General features: G+C 50.2%; 1 protein-coding gene across 1 annotated transcript in view; it reads right to left on the bottom strand.

The window, feature by feature from the left end:
- LOC309566510 (cilia- and flagella-associated protein 337-like) overlaps positions 1-19950 on the bottom strand; it is a 99522-nt gene that overhangs the window by 52404 nt on the left and 27168 nt on the right. Inside the window, exons 3-6 of the mRNA XM_082271682.1 lie at positions 4891-5034; positions 4655-4777; positions 4213-4384; positions 1468-1514 (exon numbers count right to left, since the gene is read on the bottom strand). Coding sequence (XP_082127808.1) covers positions 1468-1514; positions 4213-4384; positions 4655-4777; positions 4891-5034 — 486 coding nt within the window. The remainder of the gene's footprint in view (positions 1-1467; positions 1515-4212; positions 4385-4654; positions 4778-4890; positions 5035-19950) is intronic.

Here is a 19950-nt window from a genome sequence, read left to right as displayed (position 1 = left end):
ACACCGAGAAATCTACACACAGGACAGAGAAGAGAGGAGCTTCCAGGGGTCTGTGGATATAAGAGGACACCGGGTGACCAGAGAACCCTACACACAGGAGAAGAGAGGAGCTTCCAGGGGTCTGTGGATATAGGAGGACACTGGATGACCAGAGAACCCTACTAAGAGGAGAAGAGAGGAGCTTTCAGGGGTCTGTGGATATAGGAGGACACTGGATGACCAGAGAACCCTACACACAGGAGAAGAGAGGAGCTTCCAGGGGTCTGTGGATATAGGAGGACACTGGATGACCAGAGAACCCTACTAAGAGGAGAAGAGAGGAGCTTTCAGGGGTCTGTGGATATAGGAGGACACCGGGTGACCAGAGAACCCTACACACAGGAGAAGAAAGGAGCTTCCAGGGGTCTGTGGATATAGGAGGACACCGGGTGACCAGAGAACCCTACACACAGGAGAAGAGAGGAGCTTCCAGGGGTCTGTGGATATAGGAGGACACTGGATGACCAGAGAACCCTACACACAGGAGAAGAGAGGAGCTTCCAGGGGTCTGTGGATATAGGAGGACACTGGATGACCAGAGAACCCTACTAAGAGGAGAAGAGAGGAGCTTTCAGGGGTCTGTGGATATAGGAGGACACCGGGTGACCAGAGAACTCTACACACAGGAGAAGAGAGGAGCTTCCAGGGGTCTGTGGATATAGGAGGACACCGGGTGACCAGAGAACTCTACACACAGGAGAAGAGAGGAGCTTCCAGGGGTCTGTGGATATAGGAGGACACCGGGTGACCAGAGAACCCTACACACAGGAGAAGAGAGGAGCTTCCAGGGGTCTGTGGATATAGGAGGACACCGGGTGACCAGAGAACCCTACACACAGGAGAAGAAAGGAGCTTCCAGGGGTCTGTGGATATAGGAGGACAGCGGGTGACCAGAGAACCCTACACACAGGAGAAGAGAGGAGCTTCCAAGCATCTGTGGATATAGGAGGACACCGGGTGACCAGAGAACTCTACACACAGGAGAAGAGAGGAGCTTCCAGGGGTCTGTGGATATAGGAGGACAGCGGGTGACCAGAGAACCCTACACACAGGAGAAGAGAGGAGCTTCCAGGGGTCTGTGGATATAGGAGGACACCGGGTGACCAGAGAACTCTACTAAGAGGAGAAGAGAGGAGCTTTCAGGGGTCTGTGGATATAAAAGGACACCGAGAAATCTACACACAGGACAGAGAAGAGAGGAGCTTCCAGGGGTCTGTGGATATAAGAGGACACCGGGTGACCAGAGAACCCTACACACAGGAGAAGAGAGGAGCTTCCAGGGGTCTGTGGATATAGGAGGACACCGGGTGACCAGAGAATCCTACACACAGGAGAAGAGAGGAGCTTCCAGGGATCTTTGAATAGAAGAGAAGATCGGATGACCAGATAACTCTACAGGCAGGAGAAGAGAATACAAGGGTCAGTTACCTTTACATTGTACCAATAGGAGAAGCAGGTGGGGACGTGCTGCAAAGCTGGGGAAAGAAGTAGAGCGGTGAGAGGTGATTGTAATGTACGGGGGTCCAACATAGCAATAATCTATAACCTTATCACTGATATCACTCTAACATAGCAGGGATATATAGGGGTCCATTATAGCAGTGATGTCATACCTCACCATATATAGGGGTCCATTATAGCAGTGATGTCATACCTCACCATATATAGGGGCCCATTATAGCAGTGATGTCATACCTCACCATATATAGGGGTCCATTATAGCAGTGATGTCATACCTCACCATATATAGGGGCCCATTATAGCAGTGATGTCATACCTCACCATATATAGGGGCCCATTATAGCAGTGATGTCATACCTCACCATATATAGGGGCCCATTATAGCAGTGATGTCATACCTCACCATATATAGGGGTCCATTATAGCAGTGATGTCATACCTCACCATATATAGGGGTCCATTATAGCAGTGATGTCATACCTCACCATATATAGGGGTCCATTATAGCAGTGATGTCATACCTCACCATATATAGGGGTCCATTATAGCAGTGATGTCATACCTCACCATATATAGGGGTCCATTATAGCAGTGATGTCATACCTCACCGTATATAGGGGTCCATTATAGCAGTGATGTCATACCTTACCGTATATAGGGGCCCATTATAGCAGTGATGTCATACCTCACCATATATAGGGGTCCATTATAGCAGTGATGTCATACCTTACCGTATATAGGGGCCCATTATAGCAGTGATGTCATACCTCACCATATATAGGGGTCCATTATAGCAGTGATGTCATACCTCACCATATATAGGGGCCCATTATAGCAGTGATGTCATACCTCACCATATATAGGGGCCCATTATAGCAGTGATGTCATACCTCACCATGTATAGGGGCCCATTATAGCAGTGATGTCATACCTCACCATATATAGGGGGCCATTATAGCAGTGATGTCATACCTCACCATATATAGGGGTCCATTATAGCAGTGATGTCATACCTCACCATATATAGGGGTCCATTATAGCAGTGATGTCATACCTCACCATATATAGGGGTCCATTATAGCAGTGATGTCATACCTCACCATATATAGGGGCCCATTATAGCAGTGATGTCATACCTCACCATGTATAGGGGCCCATTATAGCAGTGATGTCATACCTCACCATGTATAGGGGTTCATTATAGCAGTGATGTCATACCTCACCATATATAGGGGTCCATTATAGCAGTGATGTCATACCTCACCATATATAGGGGTCCATTATAGCAGTGATGTCATACCTCACCATATATAGGGGTCCATTATAGCAGTGATGTCATACCTCACCATATATAGGGGTCCATTATAGCAGTGATGTAATACCTCACTGTACATAGGGGTCCATTATAGCAGTGATGTCATACCTTACCATATATAGGGGTCCATTATAGCAGTGATGTCATACCTCACCATATATAGGGGTCCACTATAGCAGTGATGTCATACCTCACCATATATAGGGGTCCACTATAGCAGTGATGTCATACCTCACCATATATAGGGGTCCACTATAGCAGTGATGTCATACCTCACCATATATAGGGGTCCATTATAGCAGTGATGTCATACCTCACCATATATAGGGGTCCATTATAGCTGTGATGTCATACCTCACCATGTAAAGTGGTCCATTATAGCAGTGATGTCATACCTCACCATATATAGGGGTCCATCCTAACAAAGATGATATACACTTATCACCCCTGGAATGTTCTCACTCCATTATGGGATGACACCTGGCTTAGTACAGGTAAGTCTCATACCTATGACTGGGGCTGTGGGCCATCACATGTGAGGGCCCCAGCGGTGGTTCCTGGTGATTAGCTGCAGGAGGCAGCCCCGTGTGACAGACACACATGTTGACCAGACTGGGATCAGCCTGTAGGGGGCGGACACACATGGTGACCAGGTTGGGATCAGCTTATAGGGGCAGACACACATGGTGACAAGACTGGGATCAGCCTATAGGGGGTGGACAGTGGACACACATGGTGACCAGGTTGGGATCAGCCTATAGGGGGAAGATACACATAGTGACCAGACTGGGATCAGCCTATAGGGGGTGGACACACATAGTGACCAGACTGGGATCAGCCTATAGGGGCGGACACACATGGTGAACAGACTGGGATCAGCCTATAGGGGGTGGACACACATGGTGACCAGGTTGGGATCAGCCTATAGGGGGTGGACACACATGGTGACCAGGTTGGGATCAGCCTATAGGGGGAAGACACACATAGTGACCAGACTGGGATCAGTCTATAGGGGGCAGACACACAGGGTGACCAGGTTGGGATCAGCTTATAGAGGCAGACACACACTTTGACCAGACTTGGATCAGCCTATAGGGGGCAGACGCACATCGTGAACAGACTGGGATCAGGTTGTAGGGGGTAGACATAAATGGTGACCAGGGTGGGCTCAGCCTATAGGGGGTGGACACACATGGTGACCAGGGTGGGATCAGCCTATAGGGGGCTAACACACATGGTGACCAGACTTGGATCAGCCTATAGGGGGCTGACACACATGGTGACCAGACTTGGATCAGCCTATAGGGGCAGACACACATGGTGACCAGACTGGGATCAGCCTCTAGGGGGCGGAGACACATACTGCCATTGTATAGATCAGTAATCTTCATACCTACCACACAGGTAGAACTCCTCGGACACGTTCATGGTGGAGATGTCGAAGAAGTGGATGTTTCGGCTGGTGGTGGCCACGGTGAATTTGTGCAGATTGGGAAGATAAATGGCATCTGTAGCCCAAGATTTAAACCTTCTTTTCCCAGTGTGGGGGTCATGGGGGTCAGAGGAGATCTGCAATGTAGAGGGCAGGACTTTAGGGATGTCCAACATGGTCCCACACAGTCCTCCAATCCAACGCCCTGCATGGTCCCACATGGTCCTCAACCCCCACATCCAGCATGGTCCCACACAGTCCTCAACCCTACATCCAGCATGGTCCCACATAGTCCTCAACCCTACATCCAGCAGGATCCCACACAGTACTTCAACACCACTTAATTAACCAGTTAACCTACCCCTGTGTACTGTACATGGTCAGACATACATAGGTAATCTGTGTACCTCATAGGACCTCAGTGGGTGAAGGCTGCCGTCCCATGCGGTGAGGACTCCTCCTTTGCTGACACTCATGAACCATAACGATGGAGGGCCACTAATGGCCAGGATTCGGCAGGTTGGCTCTTGCTGGAGAGAGACAAAACATGGAATGCTGTGACCAATTGATCACATTTCTGGTTCTGGACACCCCCAGCACTCCCACATTAAACTGACATGTGGGCCTTCATCTCCCTACTGACCTTACTGTGGGTGCACAGACGTATAATGGGCTCCCCCAAAACAGTCGCCCTCTGCGTCAGGATCAGGTCTCTTTCCTTGTACTGCAGCAGCATATATGTACAAAATTCACTCCAGTCAATGAATCCATCACATGACGTGTCCACCTGCAGGAGAGACGGAGGAGAAGTGAGGAAAGAATACAGGAGGAGAGAAGAGGAGAAGTGAGGAAAGGATACAGGAGGAGAGAGGAGGAGGAGAAGTAAGGAAGGAATACAGGAGGAGAGAGGAGGAGAAGTGAGGAAAGGATACAGGAGGCGAGAGGAGGAGGAGAAGTAAGGAAGGAATACAGGAGGAGAGAGGAGGAGGAGAAGTAAGGAAAGGATACAGGAGGAGAGAGGAGGAGGAGAAGTAAGGAAAGGATACAGGAGGAGAGAGGAGGAGGAGAAGTGAGGAAAGGATACAGGAGGAGAGAGGAGGAGGAGAAGTGAGGAAAGGATACAGGAGGAGAGAGGAGGAGGAGAAGTAAGGAAGGAATACAGAAGGAGAGAGGAGGAGAAGTGAGGAAAGGATACAGGAGGCGAGAGGAGGAGGAGAAGTAAGGAAGGAATACAGGAGGAGAGAGGAGGAGGAGAAGTAAGGAAAGGATACAGGAGGAGAGAGGAGGAGGAGAAGTAAGGAAAGGATACAGGAGGAGAGAGGAGGAGGAGAAGTGAGGAAAGGATACAGGAGGAGAGAGGAGGAGGAGAAGTAAGGAAGGAATACAGAAGGAGAGAGGAGGAGGAAAAGTGAGAAAAGAATACAGGAGGAGAGAGGAGGAGAAGTGAGGAAAGGATACAGGAGGAGAGAGGAGGAGAAGAGAGGAAAGGATACAGGAGGAGAGAGGAGGAGAAGAGAGGAAAGGATAAAGGAGGAGAGAGGAGGAGGAGAAGTGAGGAAAGGATACAGGAGGAGAGAGTAGGAGAAGAGAGGAAAGGATACAGGAGGAGAGAGGAGGAGAAGTGAGGAAAGGATACAGGAGGAGAGAGGAGGAGGAGAAGTGAGGAAAGGATACAGGAGGAGAGAAGAGGAGGAGAAGTAAGGAAAGGATACAGGAGGAGAGAGGAGGAGAAGTGAGGAAGGAATACAGGAGGAGAGAGGAGGAGGAGAAGAGAGGAAAGGATACAGGAGGAGAGAGGAGGAGAAGTGAGGAAGGAATACCGGAGGAGAGGAGGAGGAGGAGAAGTGAGGAAAGAATACAGGAGGAGAGAGGAGGAGAAGTGAGGAAGGAATACAGGAGGAGAGAGGAGGAGGAGAAGAGAGGAAATGATACAGGAGGAGAGAGGAGGAGAAGTGAGGAAGGAATACCGGAGGAGAGGAGGAGGAGGAGAAGTGAGGAAAGAATACAGGAGGAGAGAGGAGGAGAAGTGAGGAAGGAATACAGGAGGAGAGAGGAGGAGGAGAAGTGAGGAAAGGATACAGGAGGAGAGAGGAGGAGAAGTGAGGAAAGGATACAGGAGGAGAGAGGAGGAGGAGAAATGAGGAAGGAATACAGGAGGAGAGGAGGAGAAGTGAGGAAAGAATACAGGAGGAGAGAGGAGGAGGAGAAGTGAGGAAAGGATACAGGAGGAGAGAGGAGGAGAAGTGAGGAAAGGATACAGGAGGAGAGAGGAGGAGAAGTGAGGAAAGGATACAGGAGGAGAGAGGAGGGGGAGAAGTGAGGAAAGGATACAGGAGGAGAGAGGAGGAGGAGAATTAAGAAAAGGATACAGAAGGAGAGAGGAGGAGGAGAAGTAAGGAAGGAATACAGGAGGAGAGAGGAGGAGGAGAAGTAAGAAAATGATACAGGAGGAGAGAGGAGGAGGAGAAGTGAGGAAAGGATACAGGAGGAGAGAGGAGGAGGAGAAATGAGGAAGGAATACAGGAGGAGAGGAGGAGAAGTGAGGAAAGAATACAGGAGGAGAGAGGAGGAGGAGAAGTGAGGAAAGGATACAGGAGGAGGGAGGAGGAGAAGTGAGGAAAGGATACAGGAGGAGAGAGGAGGAGAAGTGAGGAAAGGATACAGGAGGAGAGAGGAGGAGGAGAAGTGAGGAAAGGATACAGGAGGAGAGAGGAGGAGGAGAATTAAGAAAAGGATACAGGAGGAGAGAGGAGGAGGAGAAGTAAGGAAGGAATACAGGAGGAGAGAGGAGGAGGAGAAATGAGGAAGGAATACAGGAGGAGAGGAGGAGAAGTGAGGAAAGAATACAGGAGGAGAGAGAAGGAGAAGTGAGGAAGGAATACAGGAGGAGAGGAGGAGGAGAAGTGAGGAAAGGATACAGGAGGACAGAGGAGGAGGAGAAGTGAGGAAAGGATACAGGAGGAGAGAGGAGGAGGAGAAGTGAGGAAAGGATACAGGAGGAGAGAGGAGGAGGAGAAGTGAGGAAAGGATACAGGAGGAGAGAGGAGGAGGAGAAGTAAGGAAAGGATACAGGAGGAGAGAGGAGGAGGAGAAGTAAGGAAGGAATGCAGGAGGAGAGAGGAGGGGGAGAAGTAAGGAAAGGATACAGGAGGAGAGAGGAGGAGGAGAAGTAAGGAAAGGATACAGGAGGAGAGAGGAGGAGAAGTGACGAAGGAATACAGGAGGAGAGAGGAGGAGAAGTGAGGAAAGGATACAGGAGGCGAGAGGAGGAGGAGAAGTAAGGAAGGAATACAGGAGGAGAGAGGAGGAGGAGAAGTAAGGAAAGGATACAGGAGGAGAGGAGGAGGAGAAGTAAGGAAAGGATACAGGAGGAGAGAGGAGGAGGAGAAGTAAGGAAGGAATACAGGAGGAGAGAGGAGGAGGAGAAGTGAGGAAAGGATACTGGAGGAGAGAGGAGGAGGAGAAGTGAGGAAAGGATACAGGAGGAGAGAGGAGGAGGAGAAGTGAGGAAAGGATACAGGAGGAGAGAGGAGGAGGAGAAGTAAGGAAGGAATACAGAAGGAGAGAGGAGGAGGAAAAGTGAGAAAAGAATACAGGAGGAGAGAGGAGGAGAAGTGAGGAAAGGATACAGGAGGAGAGAGGAGGAGAAGAGAGGAAAGGATACAGGAGGAGAGAGGAGGAGAAGAGAGGAAAGGATACATGAGGAGAGAGGAGGAGGAGAAGTGAGAAAATAATTCAGGAGGAGAGAGGAGGAGGAGAAGTGAGGAAAGGATACAGGAGGAGAGAGTAGGAGAAGAGAGGAAAGGATACAGGAGGAGAGAGGAGGAGAAGTGAGGAAAGGATACAGGAGGAGAGAGGAGGAGGAGAAGTGAGGAAAGGATACAGGAGGAGAGAGGAGGAGGAGAAGTAAGGAAAGGATACAGGAGGAGAGAGGAGGAGGAGAAGTAAGGAAAGGATACAAGAGGTGAGAGGAGGAGAAGTAAGGAAGAAATACAGGAGGAGAGAGGAGGAGGAGAAGTAAGGAAAGGATACAGGAGGAGAGAGGAGGAGAAGTGAGGAAAGGATACAGGAGGAGAGAGGAGGAGGAGAAGTAAGGAAGGAATACAGGAGGAGAGAGGAGGGGGAGAAGTAAGGAAAGGATACAGGAGGAGAGGGGAGGAGGAGAAGTAAGGAAAGGATACAGGAGGAGAGAGGAGGAGAAGTGACGAAGGAATACAGGAGGAGAGAGGAGGAGAAGTGAGGAAAGAATACAGGAGGCGAGAGGAGGAGGAGAAGTAAGGAAGGAATACAGGAGGAGAGAGGAGGAGGAGAAGTAAGGAAAGGATACAGGAGGAGAGAGGAGGAGGAGAAGTAAGGAAAGGATACAGGAGGAGAGAGGAGGAGGAGAAGTAAGGAAGGAATACAGGAGGAGAGAGGAGGAGGAGAAGTGAGGAAAGGATACTGGAGGAGAGAGGAGGAGGAGAAGTGAGGAAAGGATACAGGAGGAGAGAGGAGGAGGAGAAGTGAGGAAAGGATACAGGAGGAGAGAGGAGGAGGAGAAGTAAGGAAGGAATACAGAAGGAGAGAGGAGGAGGAAAAGTGAGAAAAGAATACAGGAAGAGAGAGGAGGAGAAGTGAGGAAAGGATACAGGAGGAGAGAGGAGGAGAAGAGAGGAAAGGATACAGGAGGAGAGAGGAGGAGAAGAGAGGAAAGGATAAAGGAGGAGAGAGGAGGAGGAGAAGTGAGGAAAGGATACAGGAGGAGAGAGGAGGAGAAGTGAGGAAAGGATACAGGAGGAGAGAGGAGGAGGAGAAGTGAGGAAAGGATACAGGAGGAGAGAAGAGGAGGAGAAGTAAGGAAAGGATACAGGAGGAGAGAGGAGGAGAAGTGAGGAAGGAATACAGGAGGAGAGAGGAGGAGGAGAAGAGAGGAAATGATACAGGAGGAGAGAGGAGGAGAAGTGAGGAAGGAATACCGGAGTAGAGGAGGAGGAGGAGAAGTGAGGAAAGAATACAGGAGGAGAGAGGAGGAGAAGTGAGGAAGGAATACAGGAGGAGAGAGGAGGAGGAGAAGTGAGGAAAGGATACAGGAGGAGAGAGGAGGAGAAGTGAGGAAAGGATACAGGAGGTGAGAGGAGGAGAAGTGAGGAAAGGATACAGGAGGAGAGAGGAGGAGGAGAAATGAGGAAGGACAACAGGAGGAGAGGAGGAGAAGTGAGGAAAGAATACAGGAGGAGAGAGGAGGAGGAGAAGTGAGGAAAGGATACAGGAGGAGAGAGGAGGAGAAGTGAGGAAAGGATACAGGAGGAGAGAGGAGGAGGAGAAGTGAGGAAAGGATACAGGAGGAGAGAGGAGGAGGAGAAATGAGGAAGGAATACAGGAGGAGAGGAGGAGAAGTGAGGAAAGAATACAGGAGGAGAGAGGAGGAGGAGAAGTGAGGAAAGGATACAGGAGGAGAGAGGAGGAGAAGTGAGGAAAGGATACAGGAGGAGAGAGGAGGAGAAGTGAGGAAAGGATACAGGAGGAGAGAGGAGGAGGAGAAGTGAGGAAAGAATACAGGAGGAGAGAGGAGGAGGAGAATTAAGAAAAGGATACAGGAGGAGAGAGGAGGAGGAGAAGTAAGGAAGGAATACAGGAGGAGAGAGGAGGAGGAGAAATGAGGAAGGAATACAGAAGGAGAGGAGGAGAAGTGAGGAAAGAATACAGGAGGAGAGAGAAGGAGAAGTGAGGAAGGAATACAGGAGGAGAGGAGGAGGAGAAGTGAGGAAAGGATACAGGAGGAGAGAGGAGGAGAAGTGAGGAAGGGATACAGGAGGAGAGAGGAGGAGGAGAAGTGAGGAAAGGATACAGGAGGAGAGAGGAGGAGGAGAAGTGAGGAAAGGATACAGGAGGAGAGAGGAGGAGGAGAAGTAAGGAGAGGATACAGGAGGTGAGAGGAGGAGGAGAAGTAAGGAAGGAATACAGGAGGAGAGAGGAGGAGGAGAAGTGAGGAAAGGATACAGGAGGAGAGAGGAGGAGGAGAAGTAAGGAAAGGATACAGGAGGTGAGAGGAGGAGGAGAAGTAAGGAAGAAATACAGGAGGAGAGAGGAGGAGGAGAAGTAAGGAAAGGATACAGGAGGAGAGAGGAGGAGAAGTGAGGAAAGGATACAGGAGGAGAGAGGAGGAGGAGAAGTAAGGAAGGAATACAGGAGGAGAGAGGAGGGGGAGAAGTAAGGAAAGGATACAGGAGGAGAGAGGAGGAGGAGAAGTAAGGAAAGGATACAGGAGGAGAGAGGAGGAGAAGTGACGAAGGAATACAGGAGGAGAGAGGAGGAGAAGTGAGGAAAGGATACAGGAGGCGAGAGGAGGAGGAGAAGTAAGGAAGGAATACAGGAGGAGAGAGGAGGAGGAGGAGAAGTAAGGAAAGGATACAGGAGGAGAGGAGGAGGAGAAGTAAGGAAAGGATACAGGAGGAGAGAGGAGGAGGAGAAGTAAGGAAGGAATACAGGAGGAGAGAGGAGGAGGAGAAGTGAGGAAAGGATACAGGAGGAGAGAGGAGGAGGAGAAGTAAGGAAGGAATACAGAAGGAGAGAGGAGGAGGAAAAGTGAGAAAAGAATACAGGAGGAGAGAGGAGGAGAAGTGAGGAAAGGATACAGGAGGAGAGAGGAGGAGAAGAGAGGAAAGGATACAGGAGGAGAGAGGAGGAGAAGAGAGGAAAGGATACATGAGGAGAGAGGAGGAGGAGAAGTGAGAAAATAATTCAGGAGGAGAGAGGAGGAGGAGAAGTGAGGAAAGGATACAGGAGGAGAGAGTAGGAGAAGAGAGGAAAGGATACAGGAGGAGAGAGGAGGAGAAGTGAGGAAAGGATACAGGAGGAGAGAGGAGGAGGAGAAGTGAGGAAAGGATACAGGAGGAGAGAGGAGGAGGAGAAGTAAGGAAAGGATACAGGAGGAGAGAGGAGGAGGAGAAGTAAGGAAGGAATACAGGAGGAGAGAGGAGGAGGAGAAGTGAGGAAAGGATACTGGAGGAGAGAGGAGGAGGAGAAGTGAGGAAAGGATACAGGAGGAGAGAGGAGGAGGAGAAGTGAGGAAAGGATACAGGAGGAGAGAGGAGGAGGAGAAGTAAGGAAGGAATACAGAAGGAGAGAGGAGGAGGAAAAGTGAGAAAAGAATACAGGAGGAGAGAGGAGGAGAAGTGAGGAAAGGATACAGGAGGAGAGAGGAGGAGAAGAGAGGAAAGGATACAGGAGGAGAGAGGAGGAGAAGAGAGAAAAGGATACAGGAGGAGAGAGGAGGAGGAGAAGTGAGAAAATAATTCAGGAGGAGAGAGGAGGAGGAGAAGTGAGGAAAGGATACAAGGAGGAGAGAGTAGGAGAAGAGAGGAAAGGATACAGGAGGAGAGAGGAGGAGAAGTGAGGAAAGGATACAGGAGGAGAGAGGAGGAGGAGAAGTGAGGAAAGGATACAGGAGGAGAGAGGAGGAGAAGAAGTGAGGAAAGGATACAGGAGGAGAGAGGAGGAGGAGAAGTGAGGAAAGGATAAAGGAGCAGAGAGGAGGAGGAGAAGTGAGGAAAGGATACAGGAGGAGAGAGGAGGAGGAGAAGTGAGGAAAGGATACAGGAGGAGAGAAGGAGGAGACGTGAGGAAAGGATACAGGAGGAGAGGAGAAGCAAGGAAGGAATACAGGAGGAGAGGAGGAGAAGTGAGGAAAGGATACAGGAGGAGAGGAGGAGGAGAAGTGAGGAAAGAATACAGGAGGAGAGGAGGAGGAGAAGTGAGGAAAGAATACAGGAGGAGAGAGGAGGAGGAGAAGTGAGGAAAGGATACAGGAGGAGAGAGGAGGAGAATTAAGAAAAGGATACAGGAGGAGAGAGGAGGAGGAGAAGTAAGGAAGGAATACAGGAGGAGAGAGGAGGAGGAGAAGTAAGAAAATGATACAGGAGGAGAGAGGAGGAGGAGAAATGAGGAAGGAATACAGGAGGAGAGGAGGAGAAGTGAGGAAAGAATACAGGAGGAGAGAGAAGGAGAAGTGAGGAAGGAATACAGGAGGAGAGGAGGAGGAGAAGTGAGGAAAGGATACAGGAGGACAGAGGAGGAGGAGAAGTGAGGAAAGGATACAGGAGGAGAGAGGAGGAGGAGAAGTGAGGAAAGGATACAGGAGGAGAGAGGAGGAGGAGAAGTGAGGAAAGGATACAGGAGGAGAGAGGAGGAGGAGAAGTAAGGAGAGGATACAGGAGGTGAGAGGAGGAGGAGAAGTAAGGAAGGAATACAGGAGGAGAGAGGAGGAGGAGAAGTGAGGAAAGGATACAGGAGGAGAGAGGAGGAGGAGAAGTAAGGAAAGGATACAGGAGGTGAGAGGAGGAGGAGAAGTAAGGAAGAAATACAGGAGGAGAGAGGAGGAGGAGAAGTAAGGAAAGGATACAGGAGGAGAGAGGAGGAGAAGTGAGGAAAGGATACAGGAGGAGAGAGGAGGAGGAGAAGTAAGGAAGGAATACAGGAGGAGAGAGGAGGGGGAGAAGTAAGGAAAGGATACAGGAGGAGAGAGGAGGAGGAGAAGTAAGGAAAGGATACAGGAGGAGAGAGGAGGAGAAGTGACGAAGGAATACAGGAGGAGAGAGGAGGAGAAGTGAGGAAAGGATACAGGAGGCGAGAGGAGGAGGAGAAGTAAGGAAGGAATACAGGAGGAGAGAGGAGGAGGAGAAGTAAGGAAAGGATACAGGAGGAGAGAGGAGGAGGAGAAGTAAGGAAAGGATACAGGAGGAGAGAGGAGGAGGAGAAGTAAGGAAGGAATACAAGAGGAGAGAGGAGGAGGAGAAGTGAGGAAAGGATACTGGAGGAGAGAGGAGGAGGAGAAGTGAGGAAAGGATACAGGAGGAGAGAGGAGGAGGAGAAGTGAGGAAAGGATACAGGAGGAGAGAGGAGGAGGAGAAGTAAGGAAGGAATACAGAAGGAGAGAGGAGGAGGAAAAGTGAGAAAAGAATACAGGAGGAGAGAGGAGGAGAAGTGAGGAAAGGATACAGGAGGAGAGAGGAGGAGAAGAGAGGAAAGGATACAGGAGGAGAGAGGAGGAGAAGAGAGAAAAGGATACAGGAGGAGAGAGGAGGAGGAGAAGTGAGAAAATAATTCAGGAGGAGAGAGGAGAAGTGAGGAAAGGATACAGGAGGAGAGAGTAGGAGAAGAGAGGAAAGGATACAGGAGGAGAGAGGAGGAGAAGTGAGGAAAGGATACAGGAGGAGAGAGGAGGAGGAGAAGTGAGGAAAGGATACAGGAGGAGAGAGGAGGAGGAGAAGTGAGGAAAGAATACAGGAGGAGAGGAGGAGGAGAAGTGAGGAAAGAATACAGGAGGAGAGAGGAGGAGGAGAAGTGAGGAAAGGATACATGAGGAGAGAGGAGGAGAAGTGAGGAAAGGATACAGGAGAAGAGAGGAGGAGGAGAAGTGAGGAAAGGATACAGGAGGAGAGAGGAGGAGGAGAAGTGAGGAAAGGATACAGGAGGAGAGAGGAGGAGGAGAAGTGAGAAAGGGATACAGGAGGAGAGAGGAGGAGAAGTGAGGAAAGGATACAGGAGGAGAGAGGAGGAGGAGAAGTGAGGAAAGGATACAGGAGGAGAGAGGAGGAGGAGAAGTGAGGAAAGGATACAGGGGGAGAGAGGAGGAGGAGAAGTGAGAAAAGGATACAGGAGGAGAGAGGAGGAGGAGAAGTGAGGAAAGGATACAGGAGGAGAGAGGAGGAGGAGAAGTGAGGAAAGGATACAGGAGGAGAGAAGGAGGAGACGTGAGGAAAGGATACAGGAGGAGAGGAGAAGCAAGGAAGGAATACAGGAGGAGAGGAGGAGAAGTGAGGAAAGGATACAGGAGGAGAGGAGGAGGAGAAGTGAGGAAAGAATACAGGAGGAGAGGAGGAGAAGTGAGGAAAGGATACAGGAGGAGAGGAGGAGGAGAAGTGAGGAAAGAATACAGGAGGAGAGGAGGAGGAGAAGTGAGGAAAGAATACAGGAGGAGAGAGGAGGAGGAGAAGTGAGGAAAGGATACAGGAGGAGAGAGGAGGAGAAGTGAGGAAAGGATACAGGAGAAGAGAGGAGGAGGAGAAGTGAGGAAAGGATACAGGAGGAGAGAGGAGGAGGAGAAGTGAGGAAAGGATACAGGAGGAGGAGGAGAAGTAAGGAAAGGATACAGGAGGAGAGAGGAGGAGGAGAAGTGAGGAAAGAATACAGGAGGAGAGAGGAGGAGGAGAAGTGAGGAAAGGATACAGGAGGAGAGAGGAGGAGAAGTGAGGAAAGGATACAGGAGAAGAGAGGAGGAGGAGAAGTGAGGAAAGGATACAGGAGGAGAGAGGAGGAGAAGTGAGGAAAGGATACAGGAGGAGAGAGGAGGAGGAAAAGTATGGAAGGAATACAGAAGGAGAGAGGAGGAGGAAAAGTGAGAAAAGAATACAGGAGGAGAGAGGAGGAGAAGAGAGGAACGGATACAGGAGGAGAGAGGAGGAGGAGAAGTGAGAAAAGAATACAGGAGGAGAGAGGAGGAGAAAAGAGGAAAGGATACAGGAGGAGAGAGGAGGAGGAGAAGTGAGGAAAGAATACAGGAGGAGAGAGGAGGAGGAGAAGTGAGGAAAGGATACAGGAGGAGAGAGGAGGAGAAGTGAGGAAAGGATACAGGAGGAGAGAGGAGGAGGAGAAGTAAGGAAGAAATACAGAAGGAGAGAGGAGGAGGAAAAGTGAGAAAAGAATTCAGGAGGAGAGAGGAGGAGGAGAAGTGAGGAAAGGATACAGGAGGAGAGAGGAGGAGAAGAGAGGAAAGGATACAGGAGGAGAGAGGAGGAGAAGTGAGGAAAGGATACAGGAGGAGAGACGGAGGAGGAGAAGTGAGAAAGGGATACAGGAGGAGAGAGGAGGAGAAGTGAGGAAAGGATACAGGAGGAGAGAGGAGGAGGAGAAGTGAGGAAAGGATACAGGAGGAGAGAGGAGGAGGAGAAGTGAGGAAAGGATACAGGAGGAGAGAGGAGGAGGAGAAGTGAGGAAAGGATACAGGAGGAGAGAAGGAGGAGACGTGAGGAAAGGATACAGGAGGAGGAGGAGAAGTGAGGAAAGAATACAGGAGGAGAGAGGAGAAGGAGAAGTGAGGAAAGGATACAGGAGGAGAGAGGAGGAGAAGTGAGGAAAGGATACAGGAGGAGAGAGGAGGAGAAGTGAGGAAAGGATACAGAAGGAGAGAGGAGGAGGAAAAGTGAGAAAAGAATACAGGAGGAGAGAGGAGGAGAAGAGAGGAACGGATACAGGAGGAGAGAGGAGGAGGAGAAGTGAGAAAAGAATACAGGAGGAGAGAGGAGGAGAAAAGAGGAAAGGATACAGGAGGAGAGAGGAGGAGGAGAAGTGAGGAAAGAATACAGGAGGAGAGAGGAGGAGGAGAAGTGAGGAAAGGATACAGGAGGAGAGAGGAGGAGAAGTGAGGAAAGGATACAGGAGAAGAGAGGAGGAGGAGAAGTGAGGAAAGGATACAGGAGGAGAGAGGAGGAGAAGTGAGGAAAGGATACAGGAGGAGAGAGGAGGAGAAGAGAGGAAAGGATACATGAGGAGAGAGGAGGAGGAGAAGTGAGAAAATAATTCAGGAGGAGAGAGGAGGAGGAGAAGTGAGGAAAGGATACAGGAGGAGAGAGTAGGAGAAGAGAGGAAAGGATACAGGAGGAGAGAGGAGGAGAAGTGAGGAAAGGATACAGGAGGAGAGAGGAGGAGGAGAAGTGAGGAAAGGATACAGGAGGAGAGAGGAGGAGGAGAAGTAAGGAAAGGATACAGGAGGAGAGAGGAGGAGGAGAAGTAAGGAAAGGATACAAGAGGTGAGAGGAGGAGAAGTAAGGAAGAAATACAGGAGGAGAGAGGAGGAGGAGAAGTAAGGAAAGGATACAGGAGGAGAGAGGAGGAGAAGTGAGGAAAGGATACAGGAGGAGAGAGGAGGAGGAGAAGTAAGGAAGGAATACAGGAGGAGAGAGGAGGGGGAGAAGTAAGGAAAGGATACAGGAGGAGAGGGGAGGAGGAGAAGTAAGGAAAGGATACAGGAGGAGAGAGGAGGAGAAGTGACGAAGGAATACAGGAGGAGAGAGGAGGAGAAGTGAGGAAAGAATACAGGAGGCGAGAGGAGGAGGAGAAGTAAGGAAGGAATACAGGAGGAGAGAGGAGGAGGAGAAGTAAGGAAAGGATACAGGAGGAGAGAGGAGGAGGAGAAGTAAGGAAAGGATACAGGAGGAGAGAGGAGGAGGAGAAGTAAGGAAGGAATACAGGAGGAGAGAGGAGGAGGAGAAGTGAGGAAAGGATACTGGAGGAGAGAGGAGGAGGAGAAGTGAGGAAAGGATACAGGAGGAGAGAGGAGGAGGAGAAGTGAGGAAAGGATACAGGAGGAGAGAGGAGGAGGAGAAGTAAGGAAGGAATACAGAAGGAGAGAGGAGGAGGAAAAGTGAGAAAAGAATACAGGAAGAGAGAGGAGGAGAAGTGAGGAAAGGATACAGGAGGAGAGAGGAGGAGAAGAGAGGAAAGGATACAGGAGGAGAGAGGAGGAGAAGAGAGGAAAGGATAAAGGAGGAGAGAGGAGGAGGAGAAGTGAGGAAAGGATACAGGAGGAGAGAGGAGGAGAAGTGAGGAAAGGATACAGGAGGAGAGAGGAGGAGGAGAAGTGAGGAAAGGATACAGGAGGAGAGAAGAGGAGGAGAAGTAAGGAAAGGATACAGGAGGAGAGAGGAGGAGAAGTGAGGAAGGAATACAGGAGGAGAGAGGAGGAGGAGAAGAGAGGAAATGATACAGGAGGAGAGAGGAGGAGAAGTGAGGAAGGAATACCGGAGTAGAGGAGGAGGAGGAGAAGTGAGGAAAGAATACAGGAGGAGAGAGGAGGAGAAGTGAGGAAGGAATACAGGAGGAGAGAGGAGGAGGAGAAGTGAGGAAAGGATACAGGAGGAGAGAGGAGGAGAAGTGAGGAAAGGATACAGGAGGTGAGAGGAGGAGAAGTGAGGAAAGGATACAGGAGGAGAGAGGAGGAGGAGAAATGAGGAAGGACAACAGGAGGAGAGGAGGAGAAGTGAGGAAAGAATACAGGAGGAGAGAGGAGGAGGAGAAGTGAGGAAAGGATACAGGAGGAGAGAGGAGGAGAAGTGAGGAAAGGATACAGGAGGAGAGAGGAGGAGGAGAAGTGAGGAAAGGATACAGGAGGAGAGAGGAGGAGGAGAAATGAGGAAGGAATACAGGAGGAGAGGAGGAGAAGTGAGGAAAGAATACAGGAGGAGAGAGGAGGAGGAGAAGTGAGGAAAGGATACAGGAGGAGAGAGGAGGAGAAGTGAGGAAAGGATACAGGAGGAGAGAGGAGGAGGAGAAGTGAGGAAAGAATACAGGAGGAGAGAGGAGGAGGAGAATTAAGAAAAGGATACAGGAGGAGAGAGGAGGAGGAGAAGTAAGGAAGGAATACAGGAGGAGAGAGGAGGAGGAGAAATGAGGAAGGAATACAGAAGGAGAGGAGGAGAAGTGAGGAAAGAATACAGGAGGAGAGAGAAGGAGAAGTGAGGAAGGAATACAGGAGGAGAGGAGGAGGAGAAGTGAGGAAAGGATACAGGAGGAGAGAGGAGGAGAAGTGAGGAAGGGATACAGGAGGAGAGAGGAGGAGGAGAAGTGAGGAAAGGATACAGGAGGAGAGAGGAGGAGGAGAAGTGAGGAAAGGATACAGGAGGAGAGAGGAGGAGGAGAAGTAAGGAGAGGATACAGGAGGTGAGAGGAGGAGGAGAAGTAAGGAAGGAATACAGGAGGAGAGAGGAGGAGGAGAAGTGAGGAAAGGATACAGGAGGAGAGAGGAGGAGGAGAAGTAAGGAAAGGATACAGGAGGTGAGAGGAGGAGGAGAAGTAAGGAAGAAATACAGGAGGAGAGAGGAGGAGGAGAAGTAAGGAAAGGATACAGGAGGAGAGAGGAGGAGAAGTGAGGAAAGGATACAGGAGGAGAGAGGAGGAGGAGAAGTAAGGAAGGAATACAGGAGGAGAGAGGAGGGGGAGAAGTAAGGAAAGGATACAGGAGGAGAGAGGAGGAGGAGAAGTAAGGAAAGGAATACAGGAGGAGAGAGGAGGAGAAGTGACGAAAGGAATACAGGAGGAGAGGAGGAGGAGAAGTGAGGAAAGGATACAGGAGGCGAGAGGAGGAGGAGAAGTAAGGAAGGAATACAGGAGGAGAGAGGAGGAGGAGGAGAAGTAAGGAAAGGATACAGGAGGAGAGGAGGAGGAGAAGTAAGGAAAGGATACAGGAGGAGAGAGGAGGAGGAGAAGTAAGGAAGGAATACAGGAGGAGAGAGGAGGAGGAGAAGTGAGGAAAGGATACAGGAGGAGAGAGGAGGAGGAGAAGTAAGGAAGGAATACAGAAGGAGAGAGGAGGAGGAAAAGTGAGAAAAGAATACAGGAGGAGAGAGGAGGAGAAGTGAGGAAAGGATACAGGAGGAGAGAGGAGGAGAAGAGAGGAAAGGATACAGGAGGAGAGAGGAGGAGAAGAGAGGAAAGGATACATGAGGAGAGAGGAGGAGGAGAAGTGAGAAAATAATTCAGGAGGAGAGAGGAGGAGGAGAAGTGAGGAAAGGATACAGGAGGAGAGAGTAGGAGAAGAGAGGAAAGGATACAGGAGGAGAGAGGAGGAGAAGTGAGGAAAGGATACAGGAGGAGAGAGGAGGAGGAGAAGTGAGGAAAGGATACAGGAGGAGAGAGGAGGAGGAGAAGTAAGAAAGGATACAGGAGGAGAGAGGAGGAGGAGAAGTAAGGAAGGAATACAGGAGGAGAGAGGAGGAGGAGAAGTGAGGAAAGGATACTGGAGGAGAGAGGAGGAGGAGAAGTGAGGAAAGGATACAGGAGGAGAGAGGAGGAGGAGAAGTGAGGAAAGGATACAGGAGGAGAGAGGAGGAGGAGAAGTAAGGAAGGAATACAGAAGGAGAGAGGAGGAGGAAAAGTGAGAAAAGAATACAGGAGGAGAGAGGAGGAGAAGTGAGGAAAGGATACAGGAGGAGAGAGGAGGAGAAGAGAGGAAAGGATACAGGAGGAGAGAGGAGGAGAAGAGAGAAAGGATACAGGAGGAGAGAGGAGGAGGAGAAGTGAGAAAATAATTCAGGAGGAGAGAGGAGGAGAGAAGTGAGGAAAGGATACAAGGAGGAGAGAGTAGGAGAAGAGAGAAAGGATACAGGAGGAGAGAGGAGGAGAAGTGAGGAAAGGATACAGGAGGAGAGAGGAGGAGGAGAAGTGAGGAAAGGATACAGGAGGAGAGAGGAGGAGAAGAAGTGAGGAAAGGATACAGGAGGAGAGAGGAGGAGGAGAAGTGAGGAAAGGATAAAGGAGCAGAGAGGAGGAGGAGAAGTGAGGAAAGGATACAGGAGGAGAGAGGAGGAGGAGAAGTGAGGAAAGGATACAGGAGGAGAGAAGGAGGAGACGTGAGGAAAGGATACAGGAGGAGAGGAGAAGCAAGGAAGGAATACAGGAGGAGAGGAGGAGAAGTGAGGAAAGGATACAGGAGGAGAGGAGGAGGAGAAGTGAGGAAAGAATACAGGAGGAGAGGAGGAGGAGAAGTGAGGAAAGAATACAGGAGGAGAGAGGAGGAGGAGAAGTGAGGAAAGGATACAGGAGGAGAGAGGAGGGAGAATTAAGAAAAGGATACAGGAGGAGAGAGGAGGAGGAGAAGTAAGGAAGAGGAGGGAGAGAGGAGGAGGAGAAGTAAGAAAATGATACAGGAGGAGAGAGGAGGAGGAGAAAT

This window comes from Pelophylax lessonae (genome assembly GCF_965119305.1).
Source record: "Pelophylax lessonae genome assembly, chromosome: 11".
Taxonomy (NCBI): Eukaryota; Metazoa; Chordata; class Amphibia; order Anura; family Ranidae; genus Pelophylax; species Pelophylax lessonae.
The sequence above is the reverse complement of the archived record's forward strand: the minus strand, read 5'-3'. Positions and strand labels throughout refer to the sequence as shown.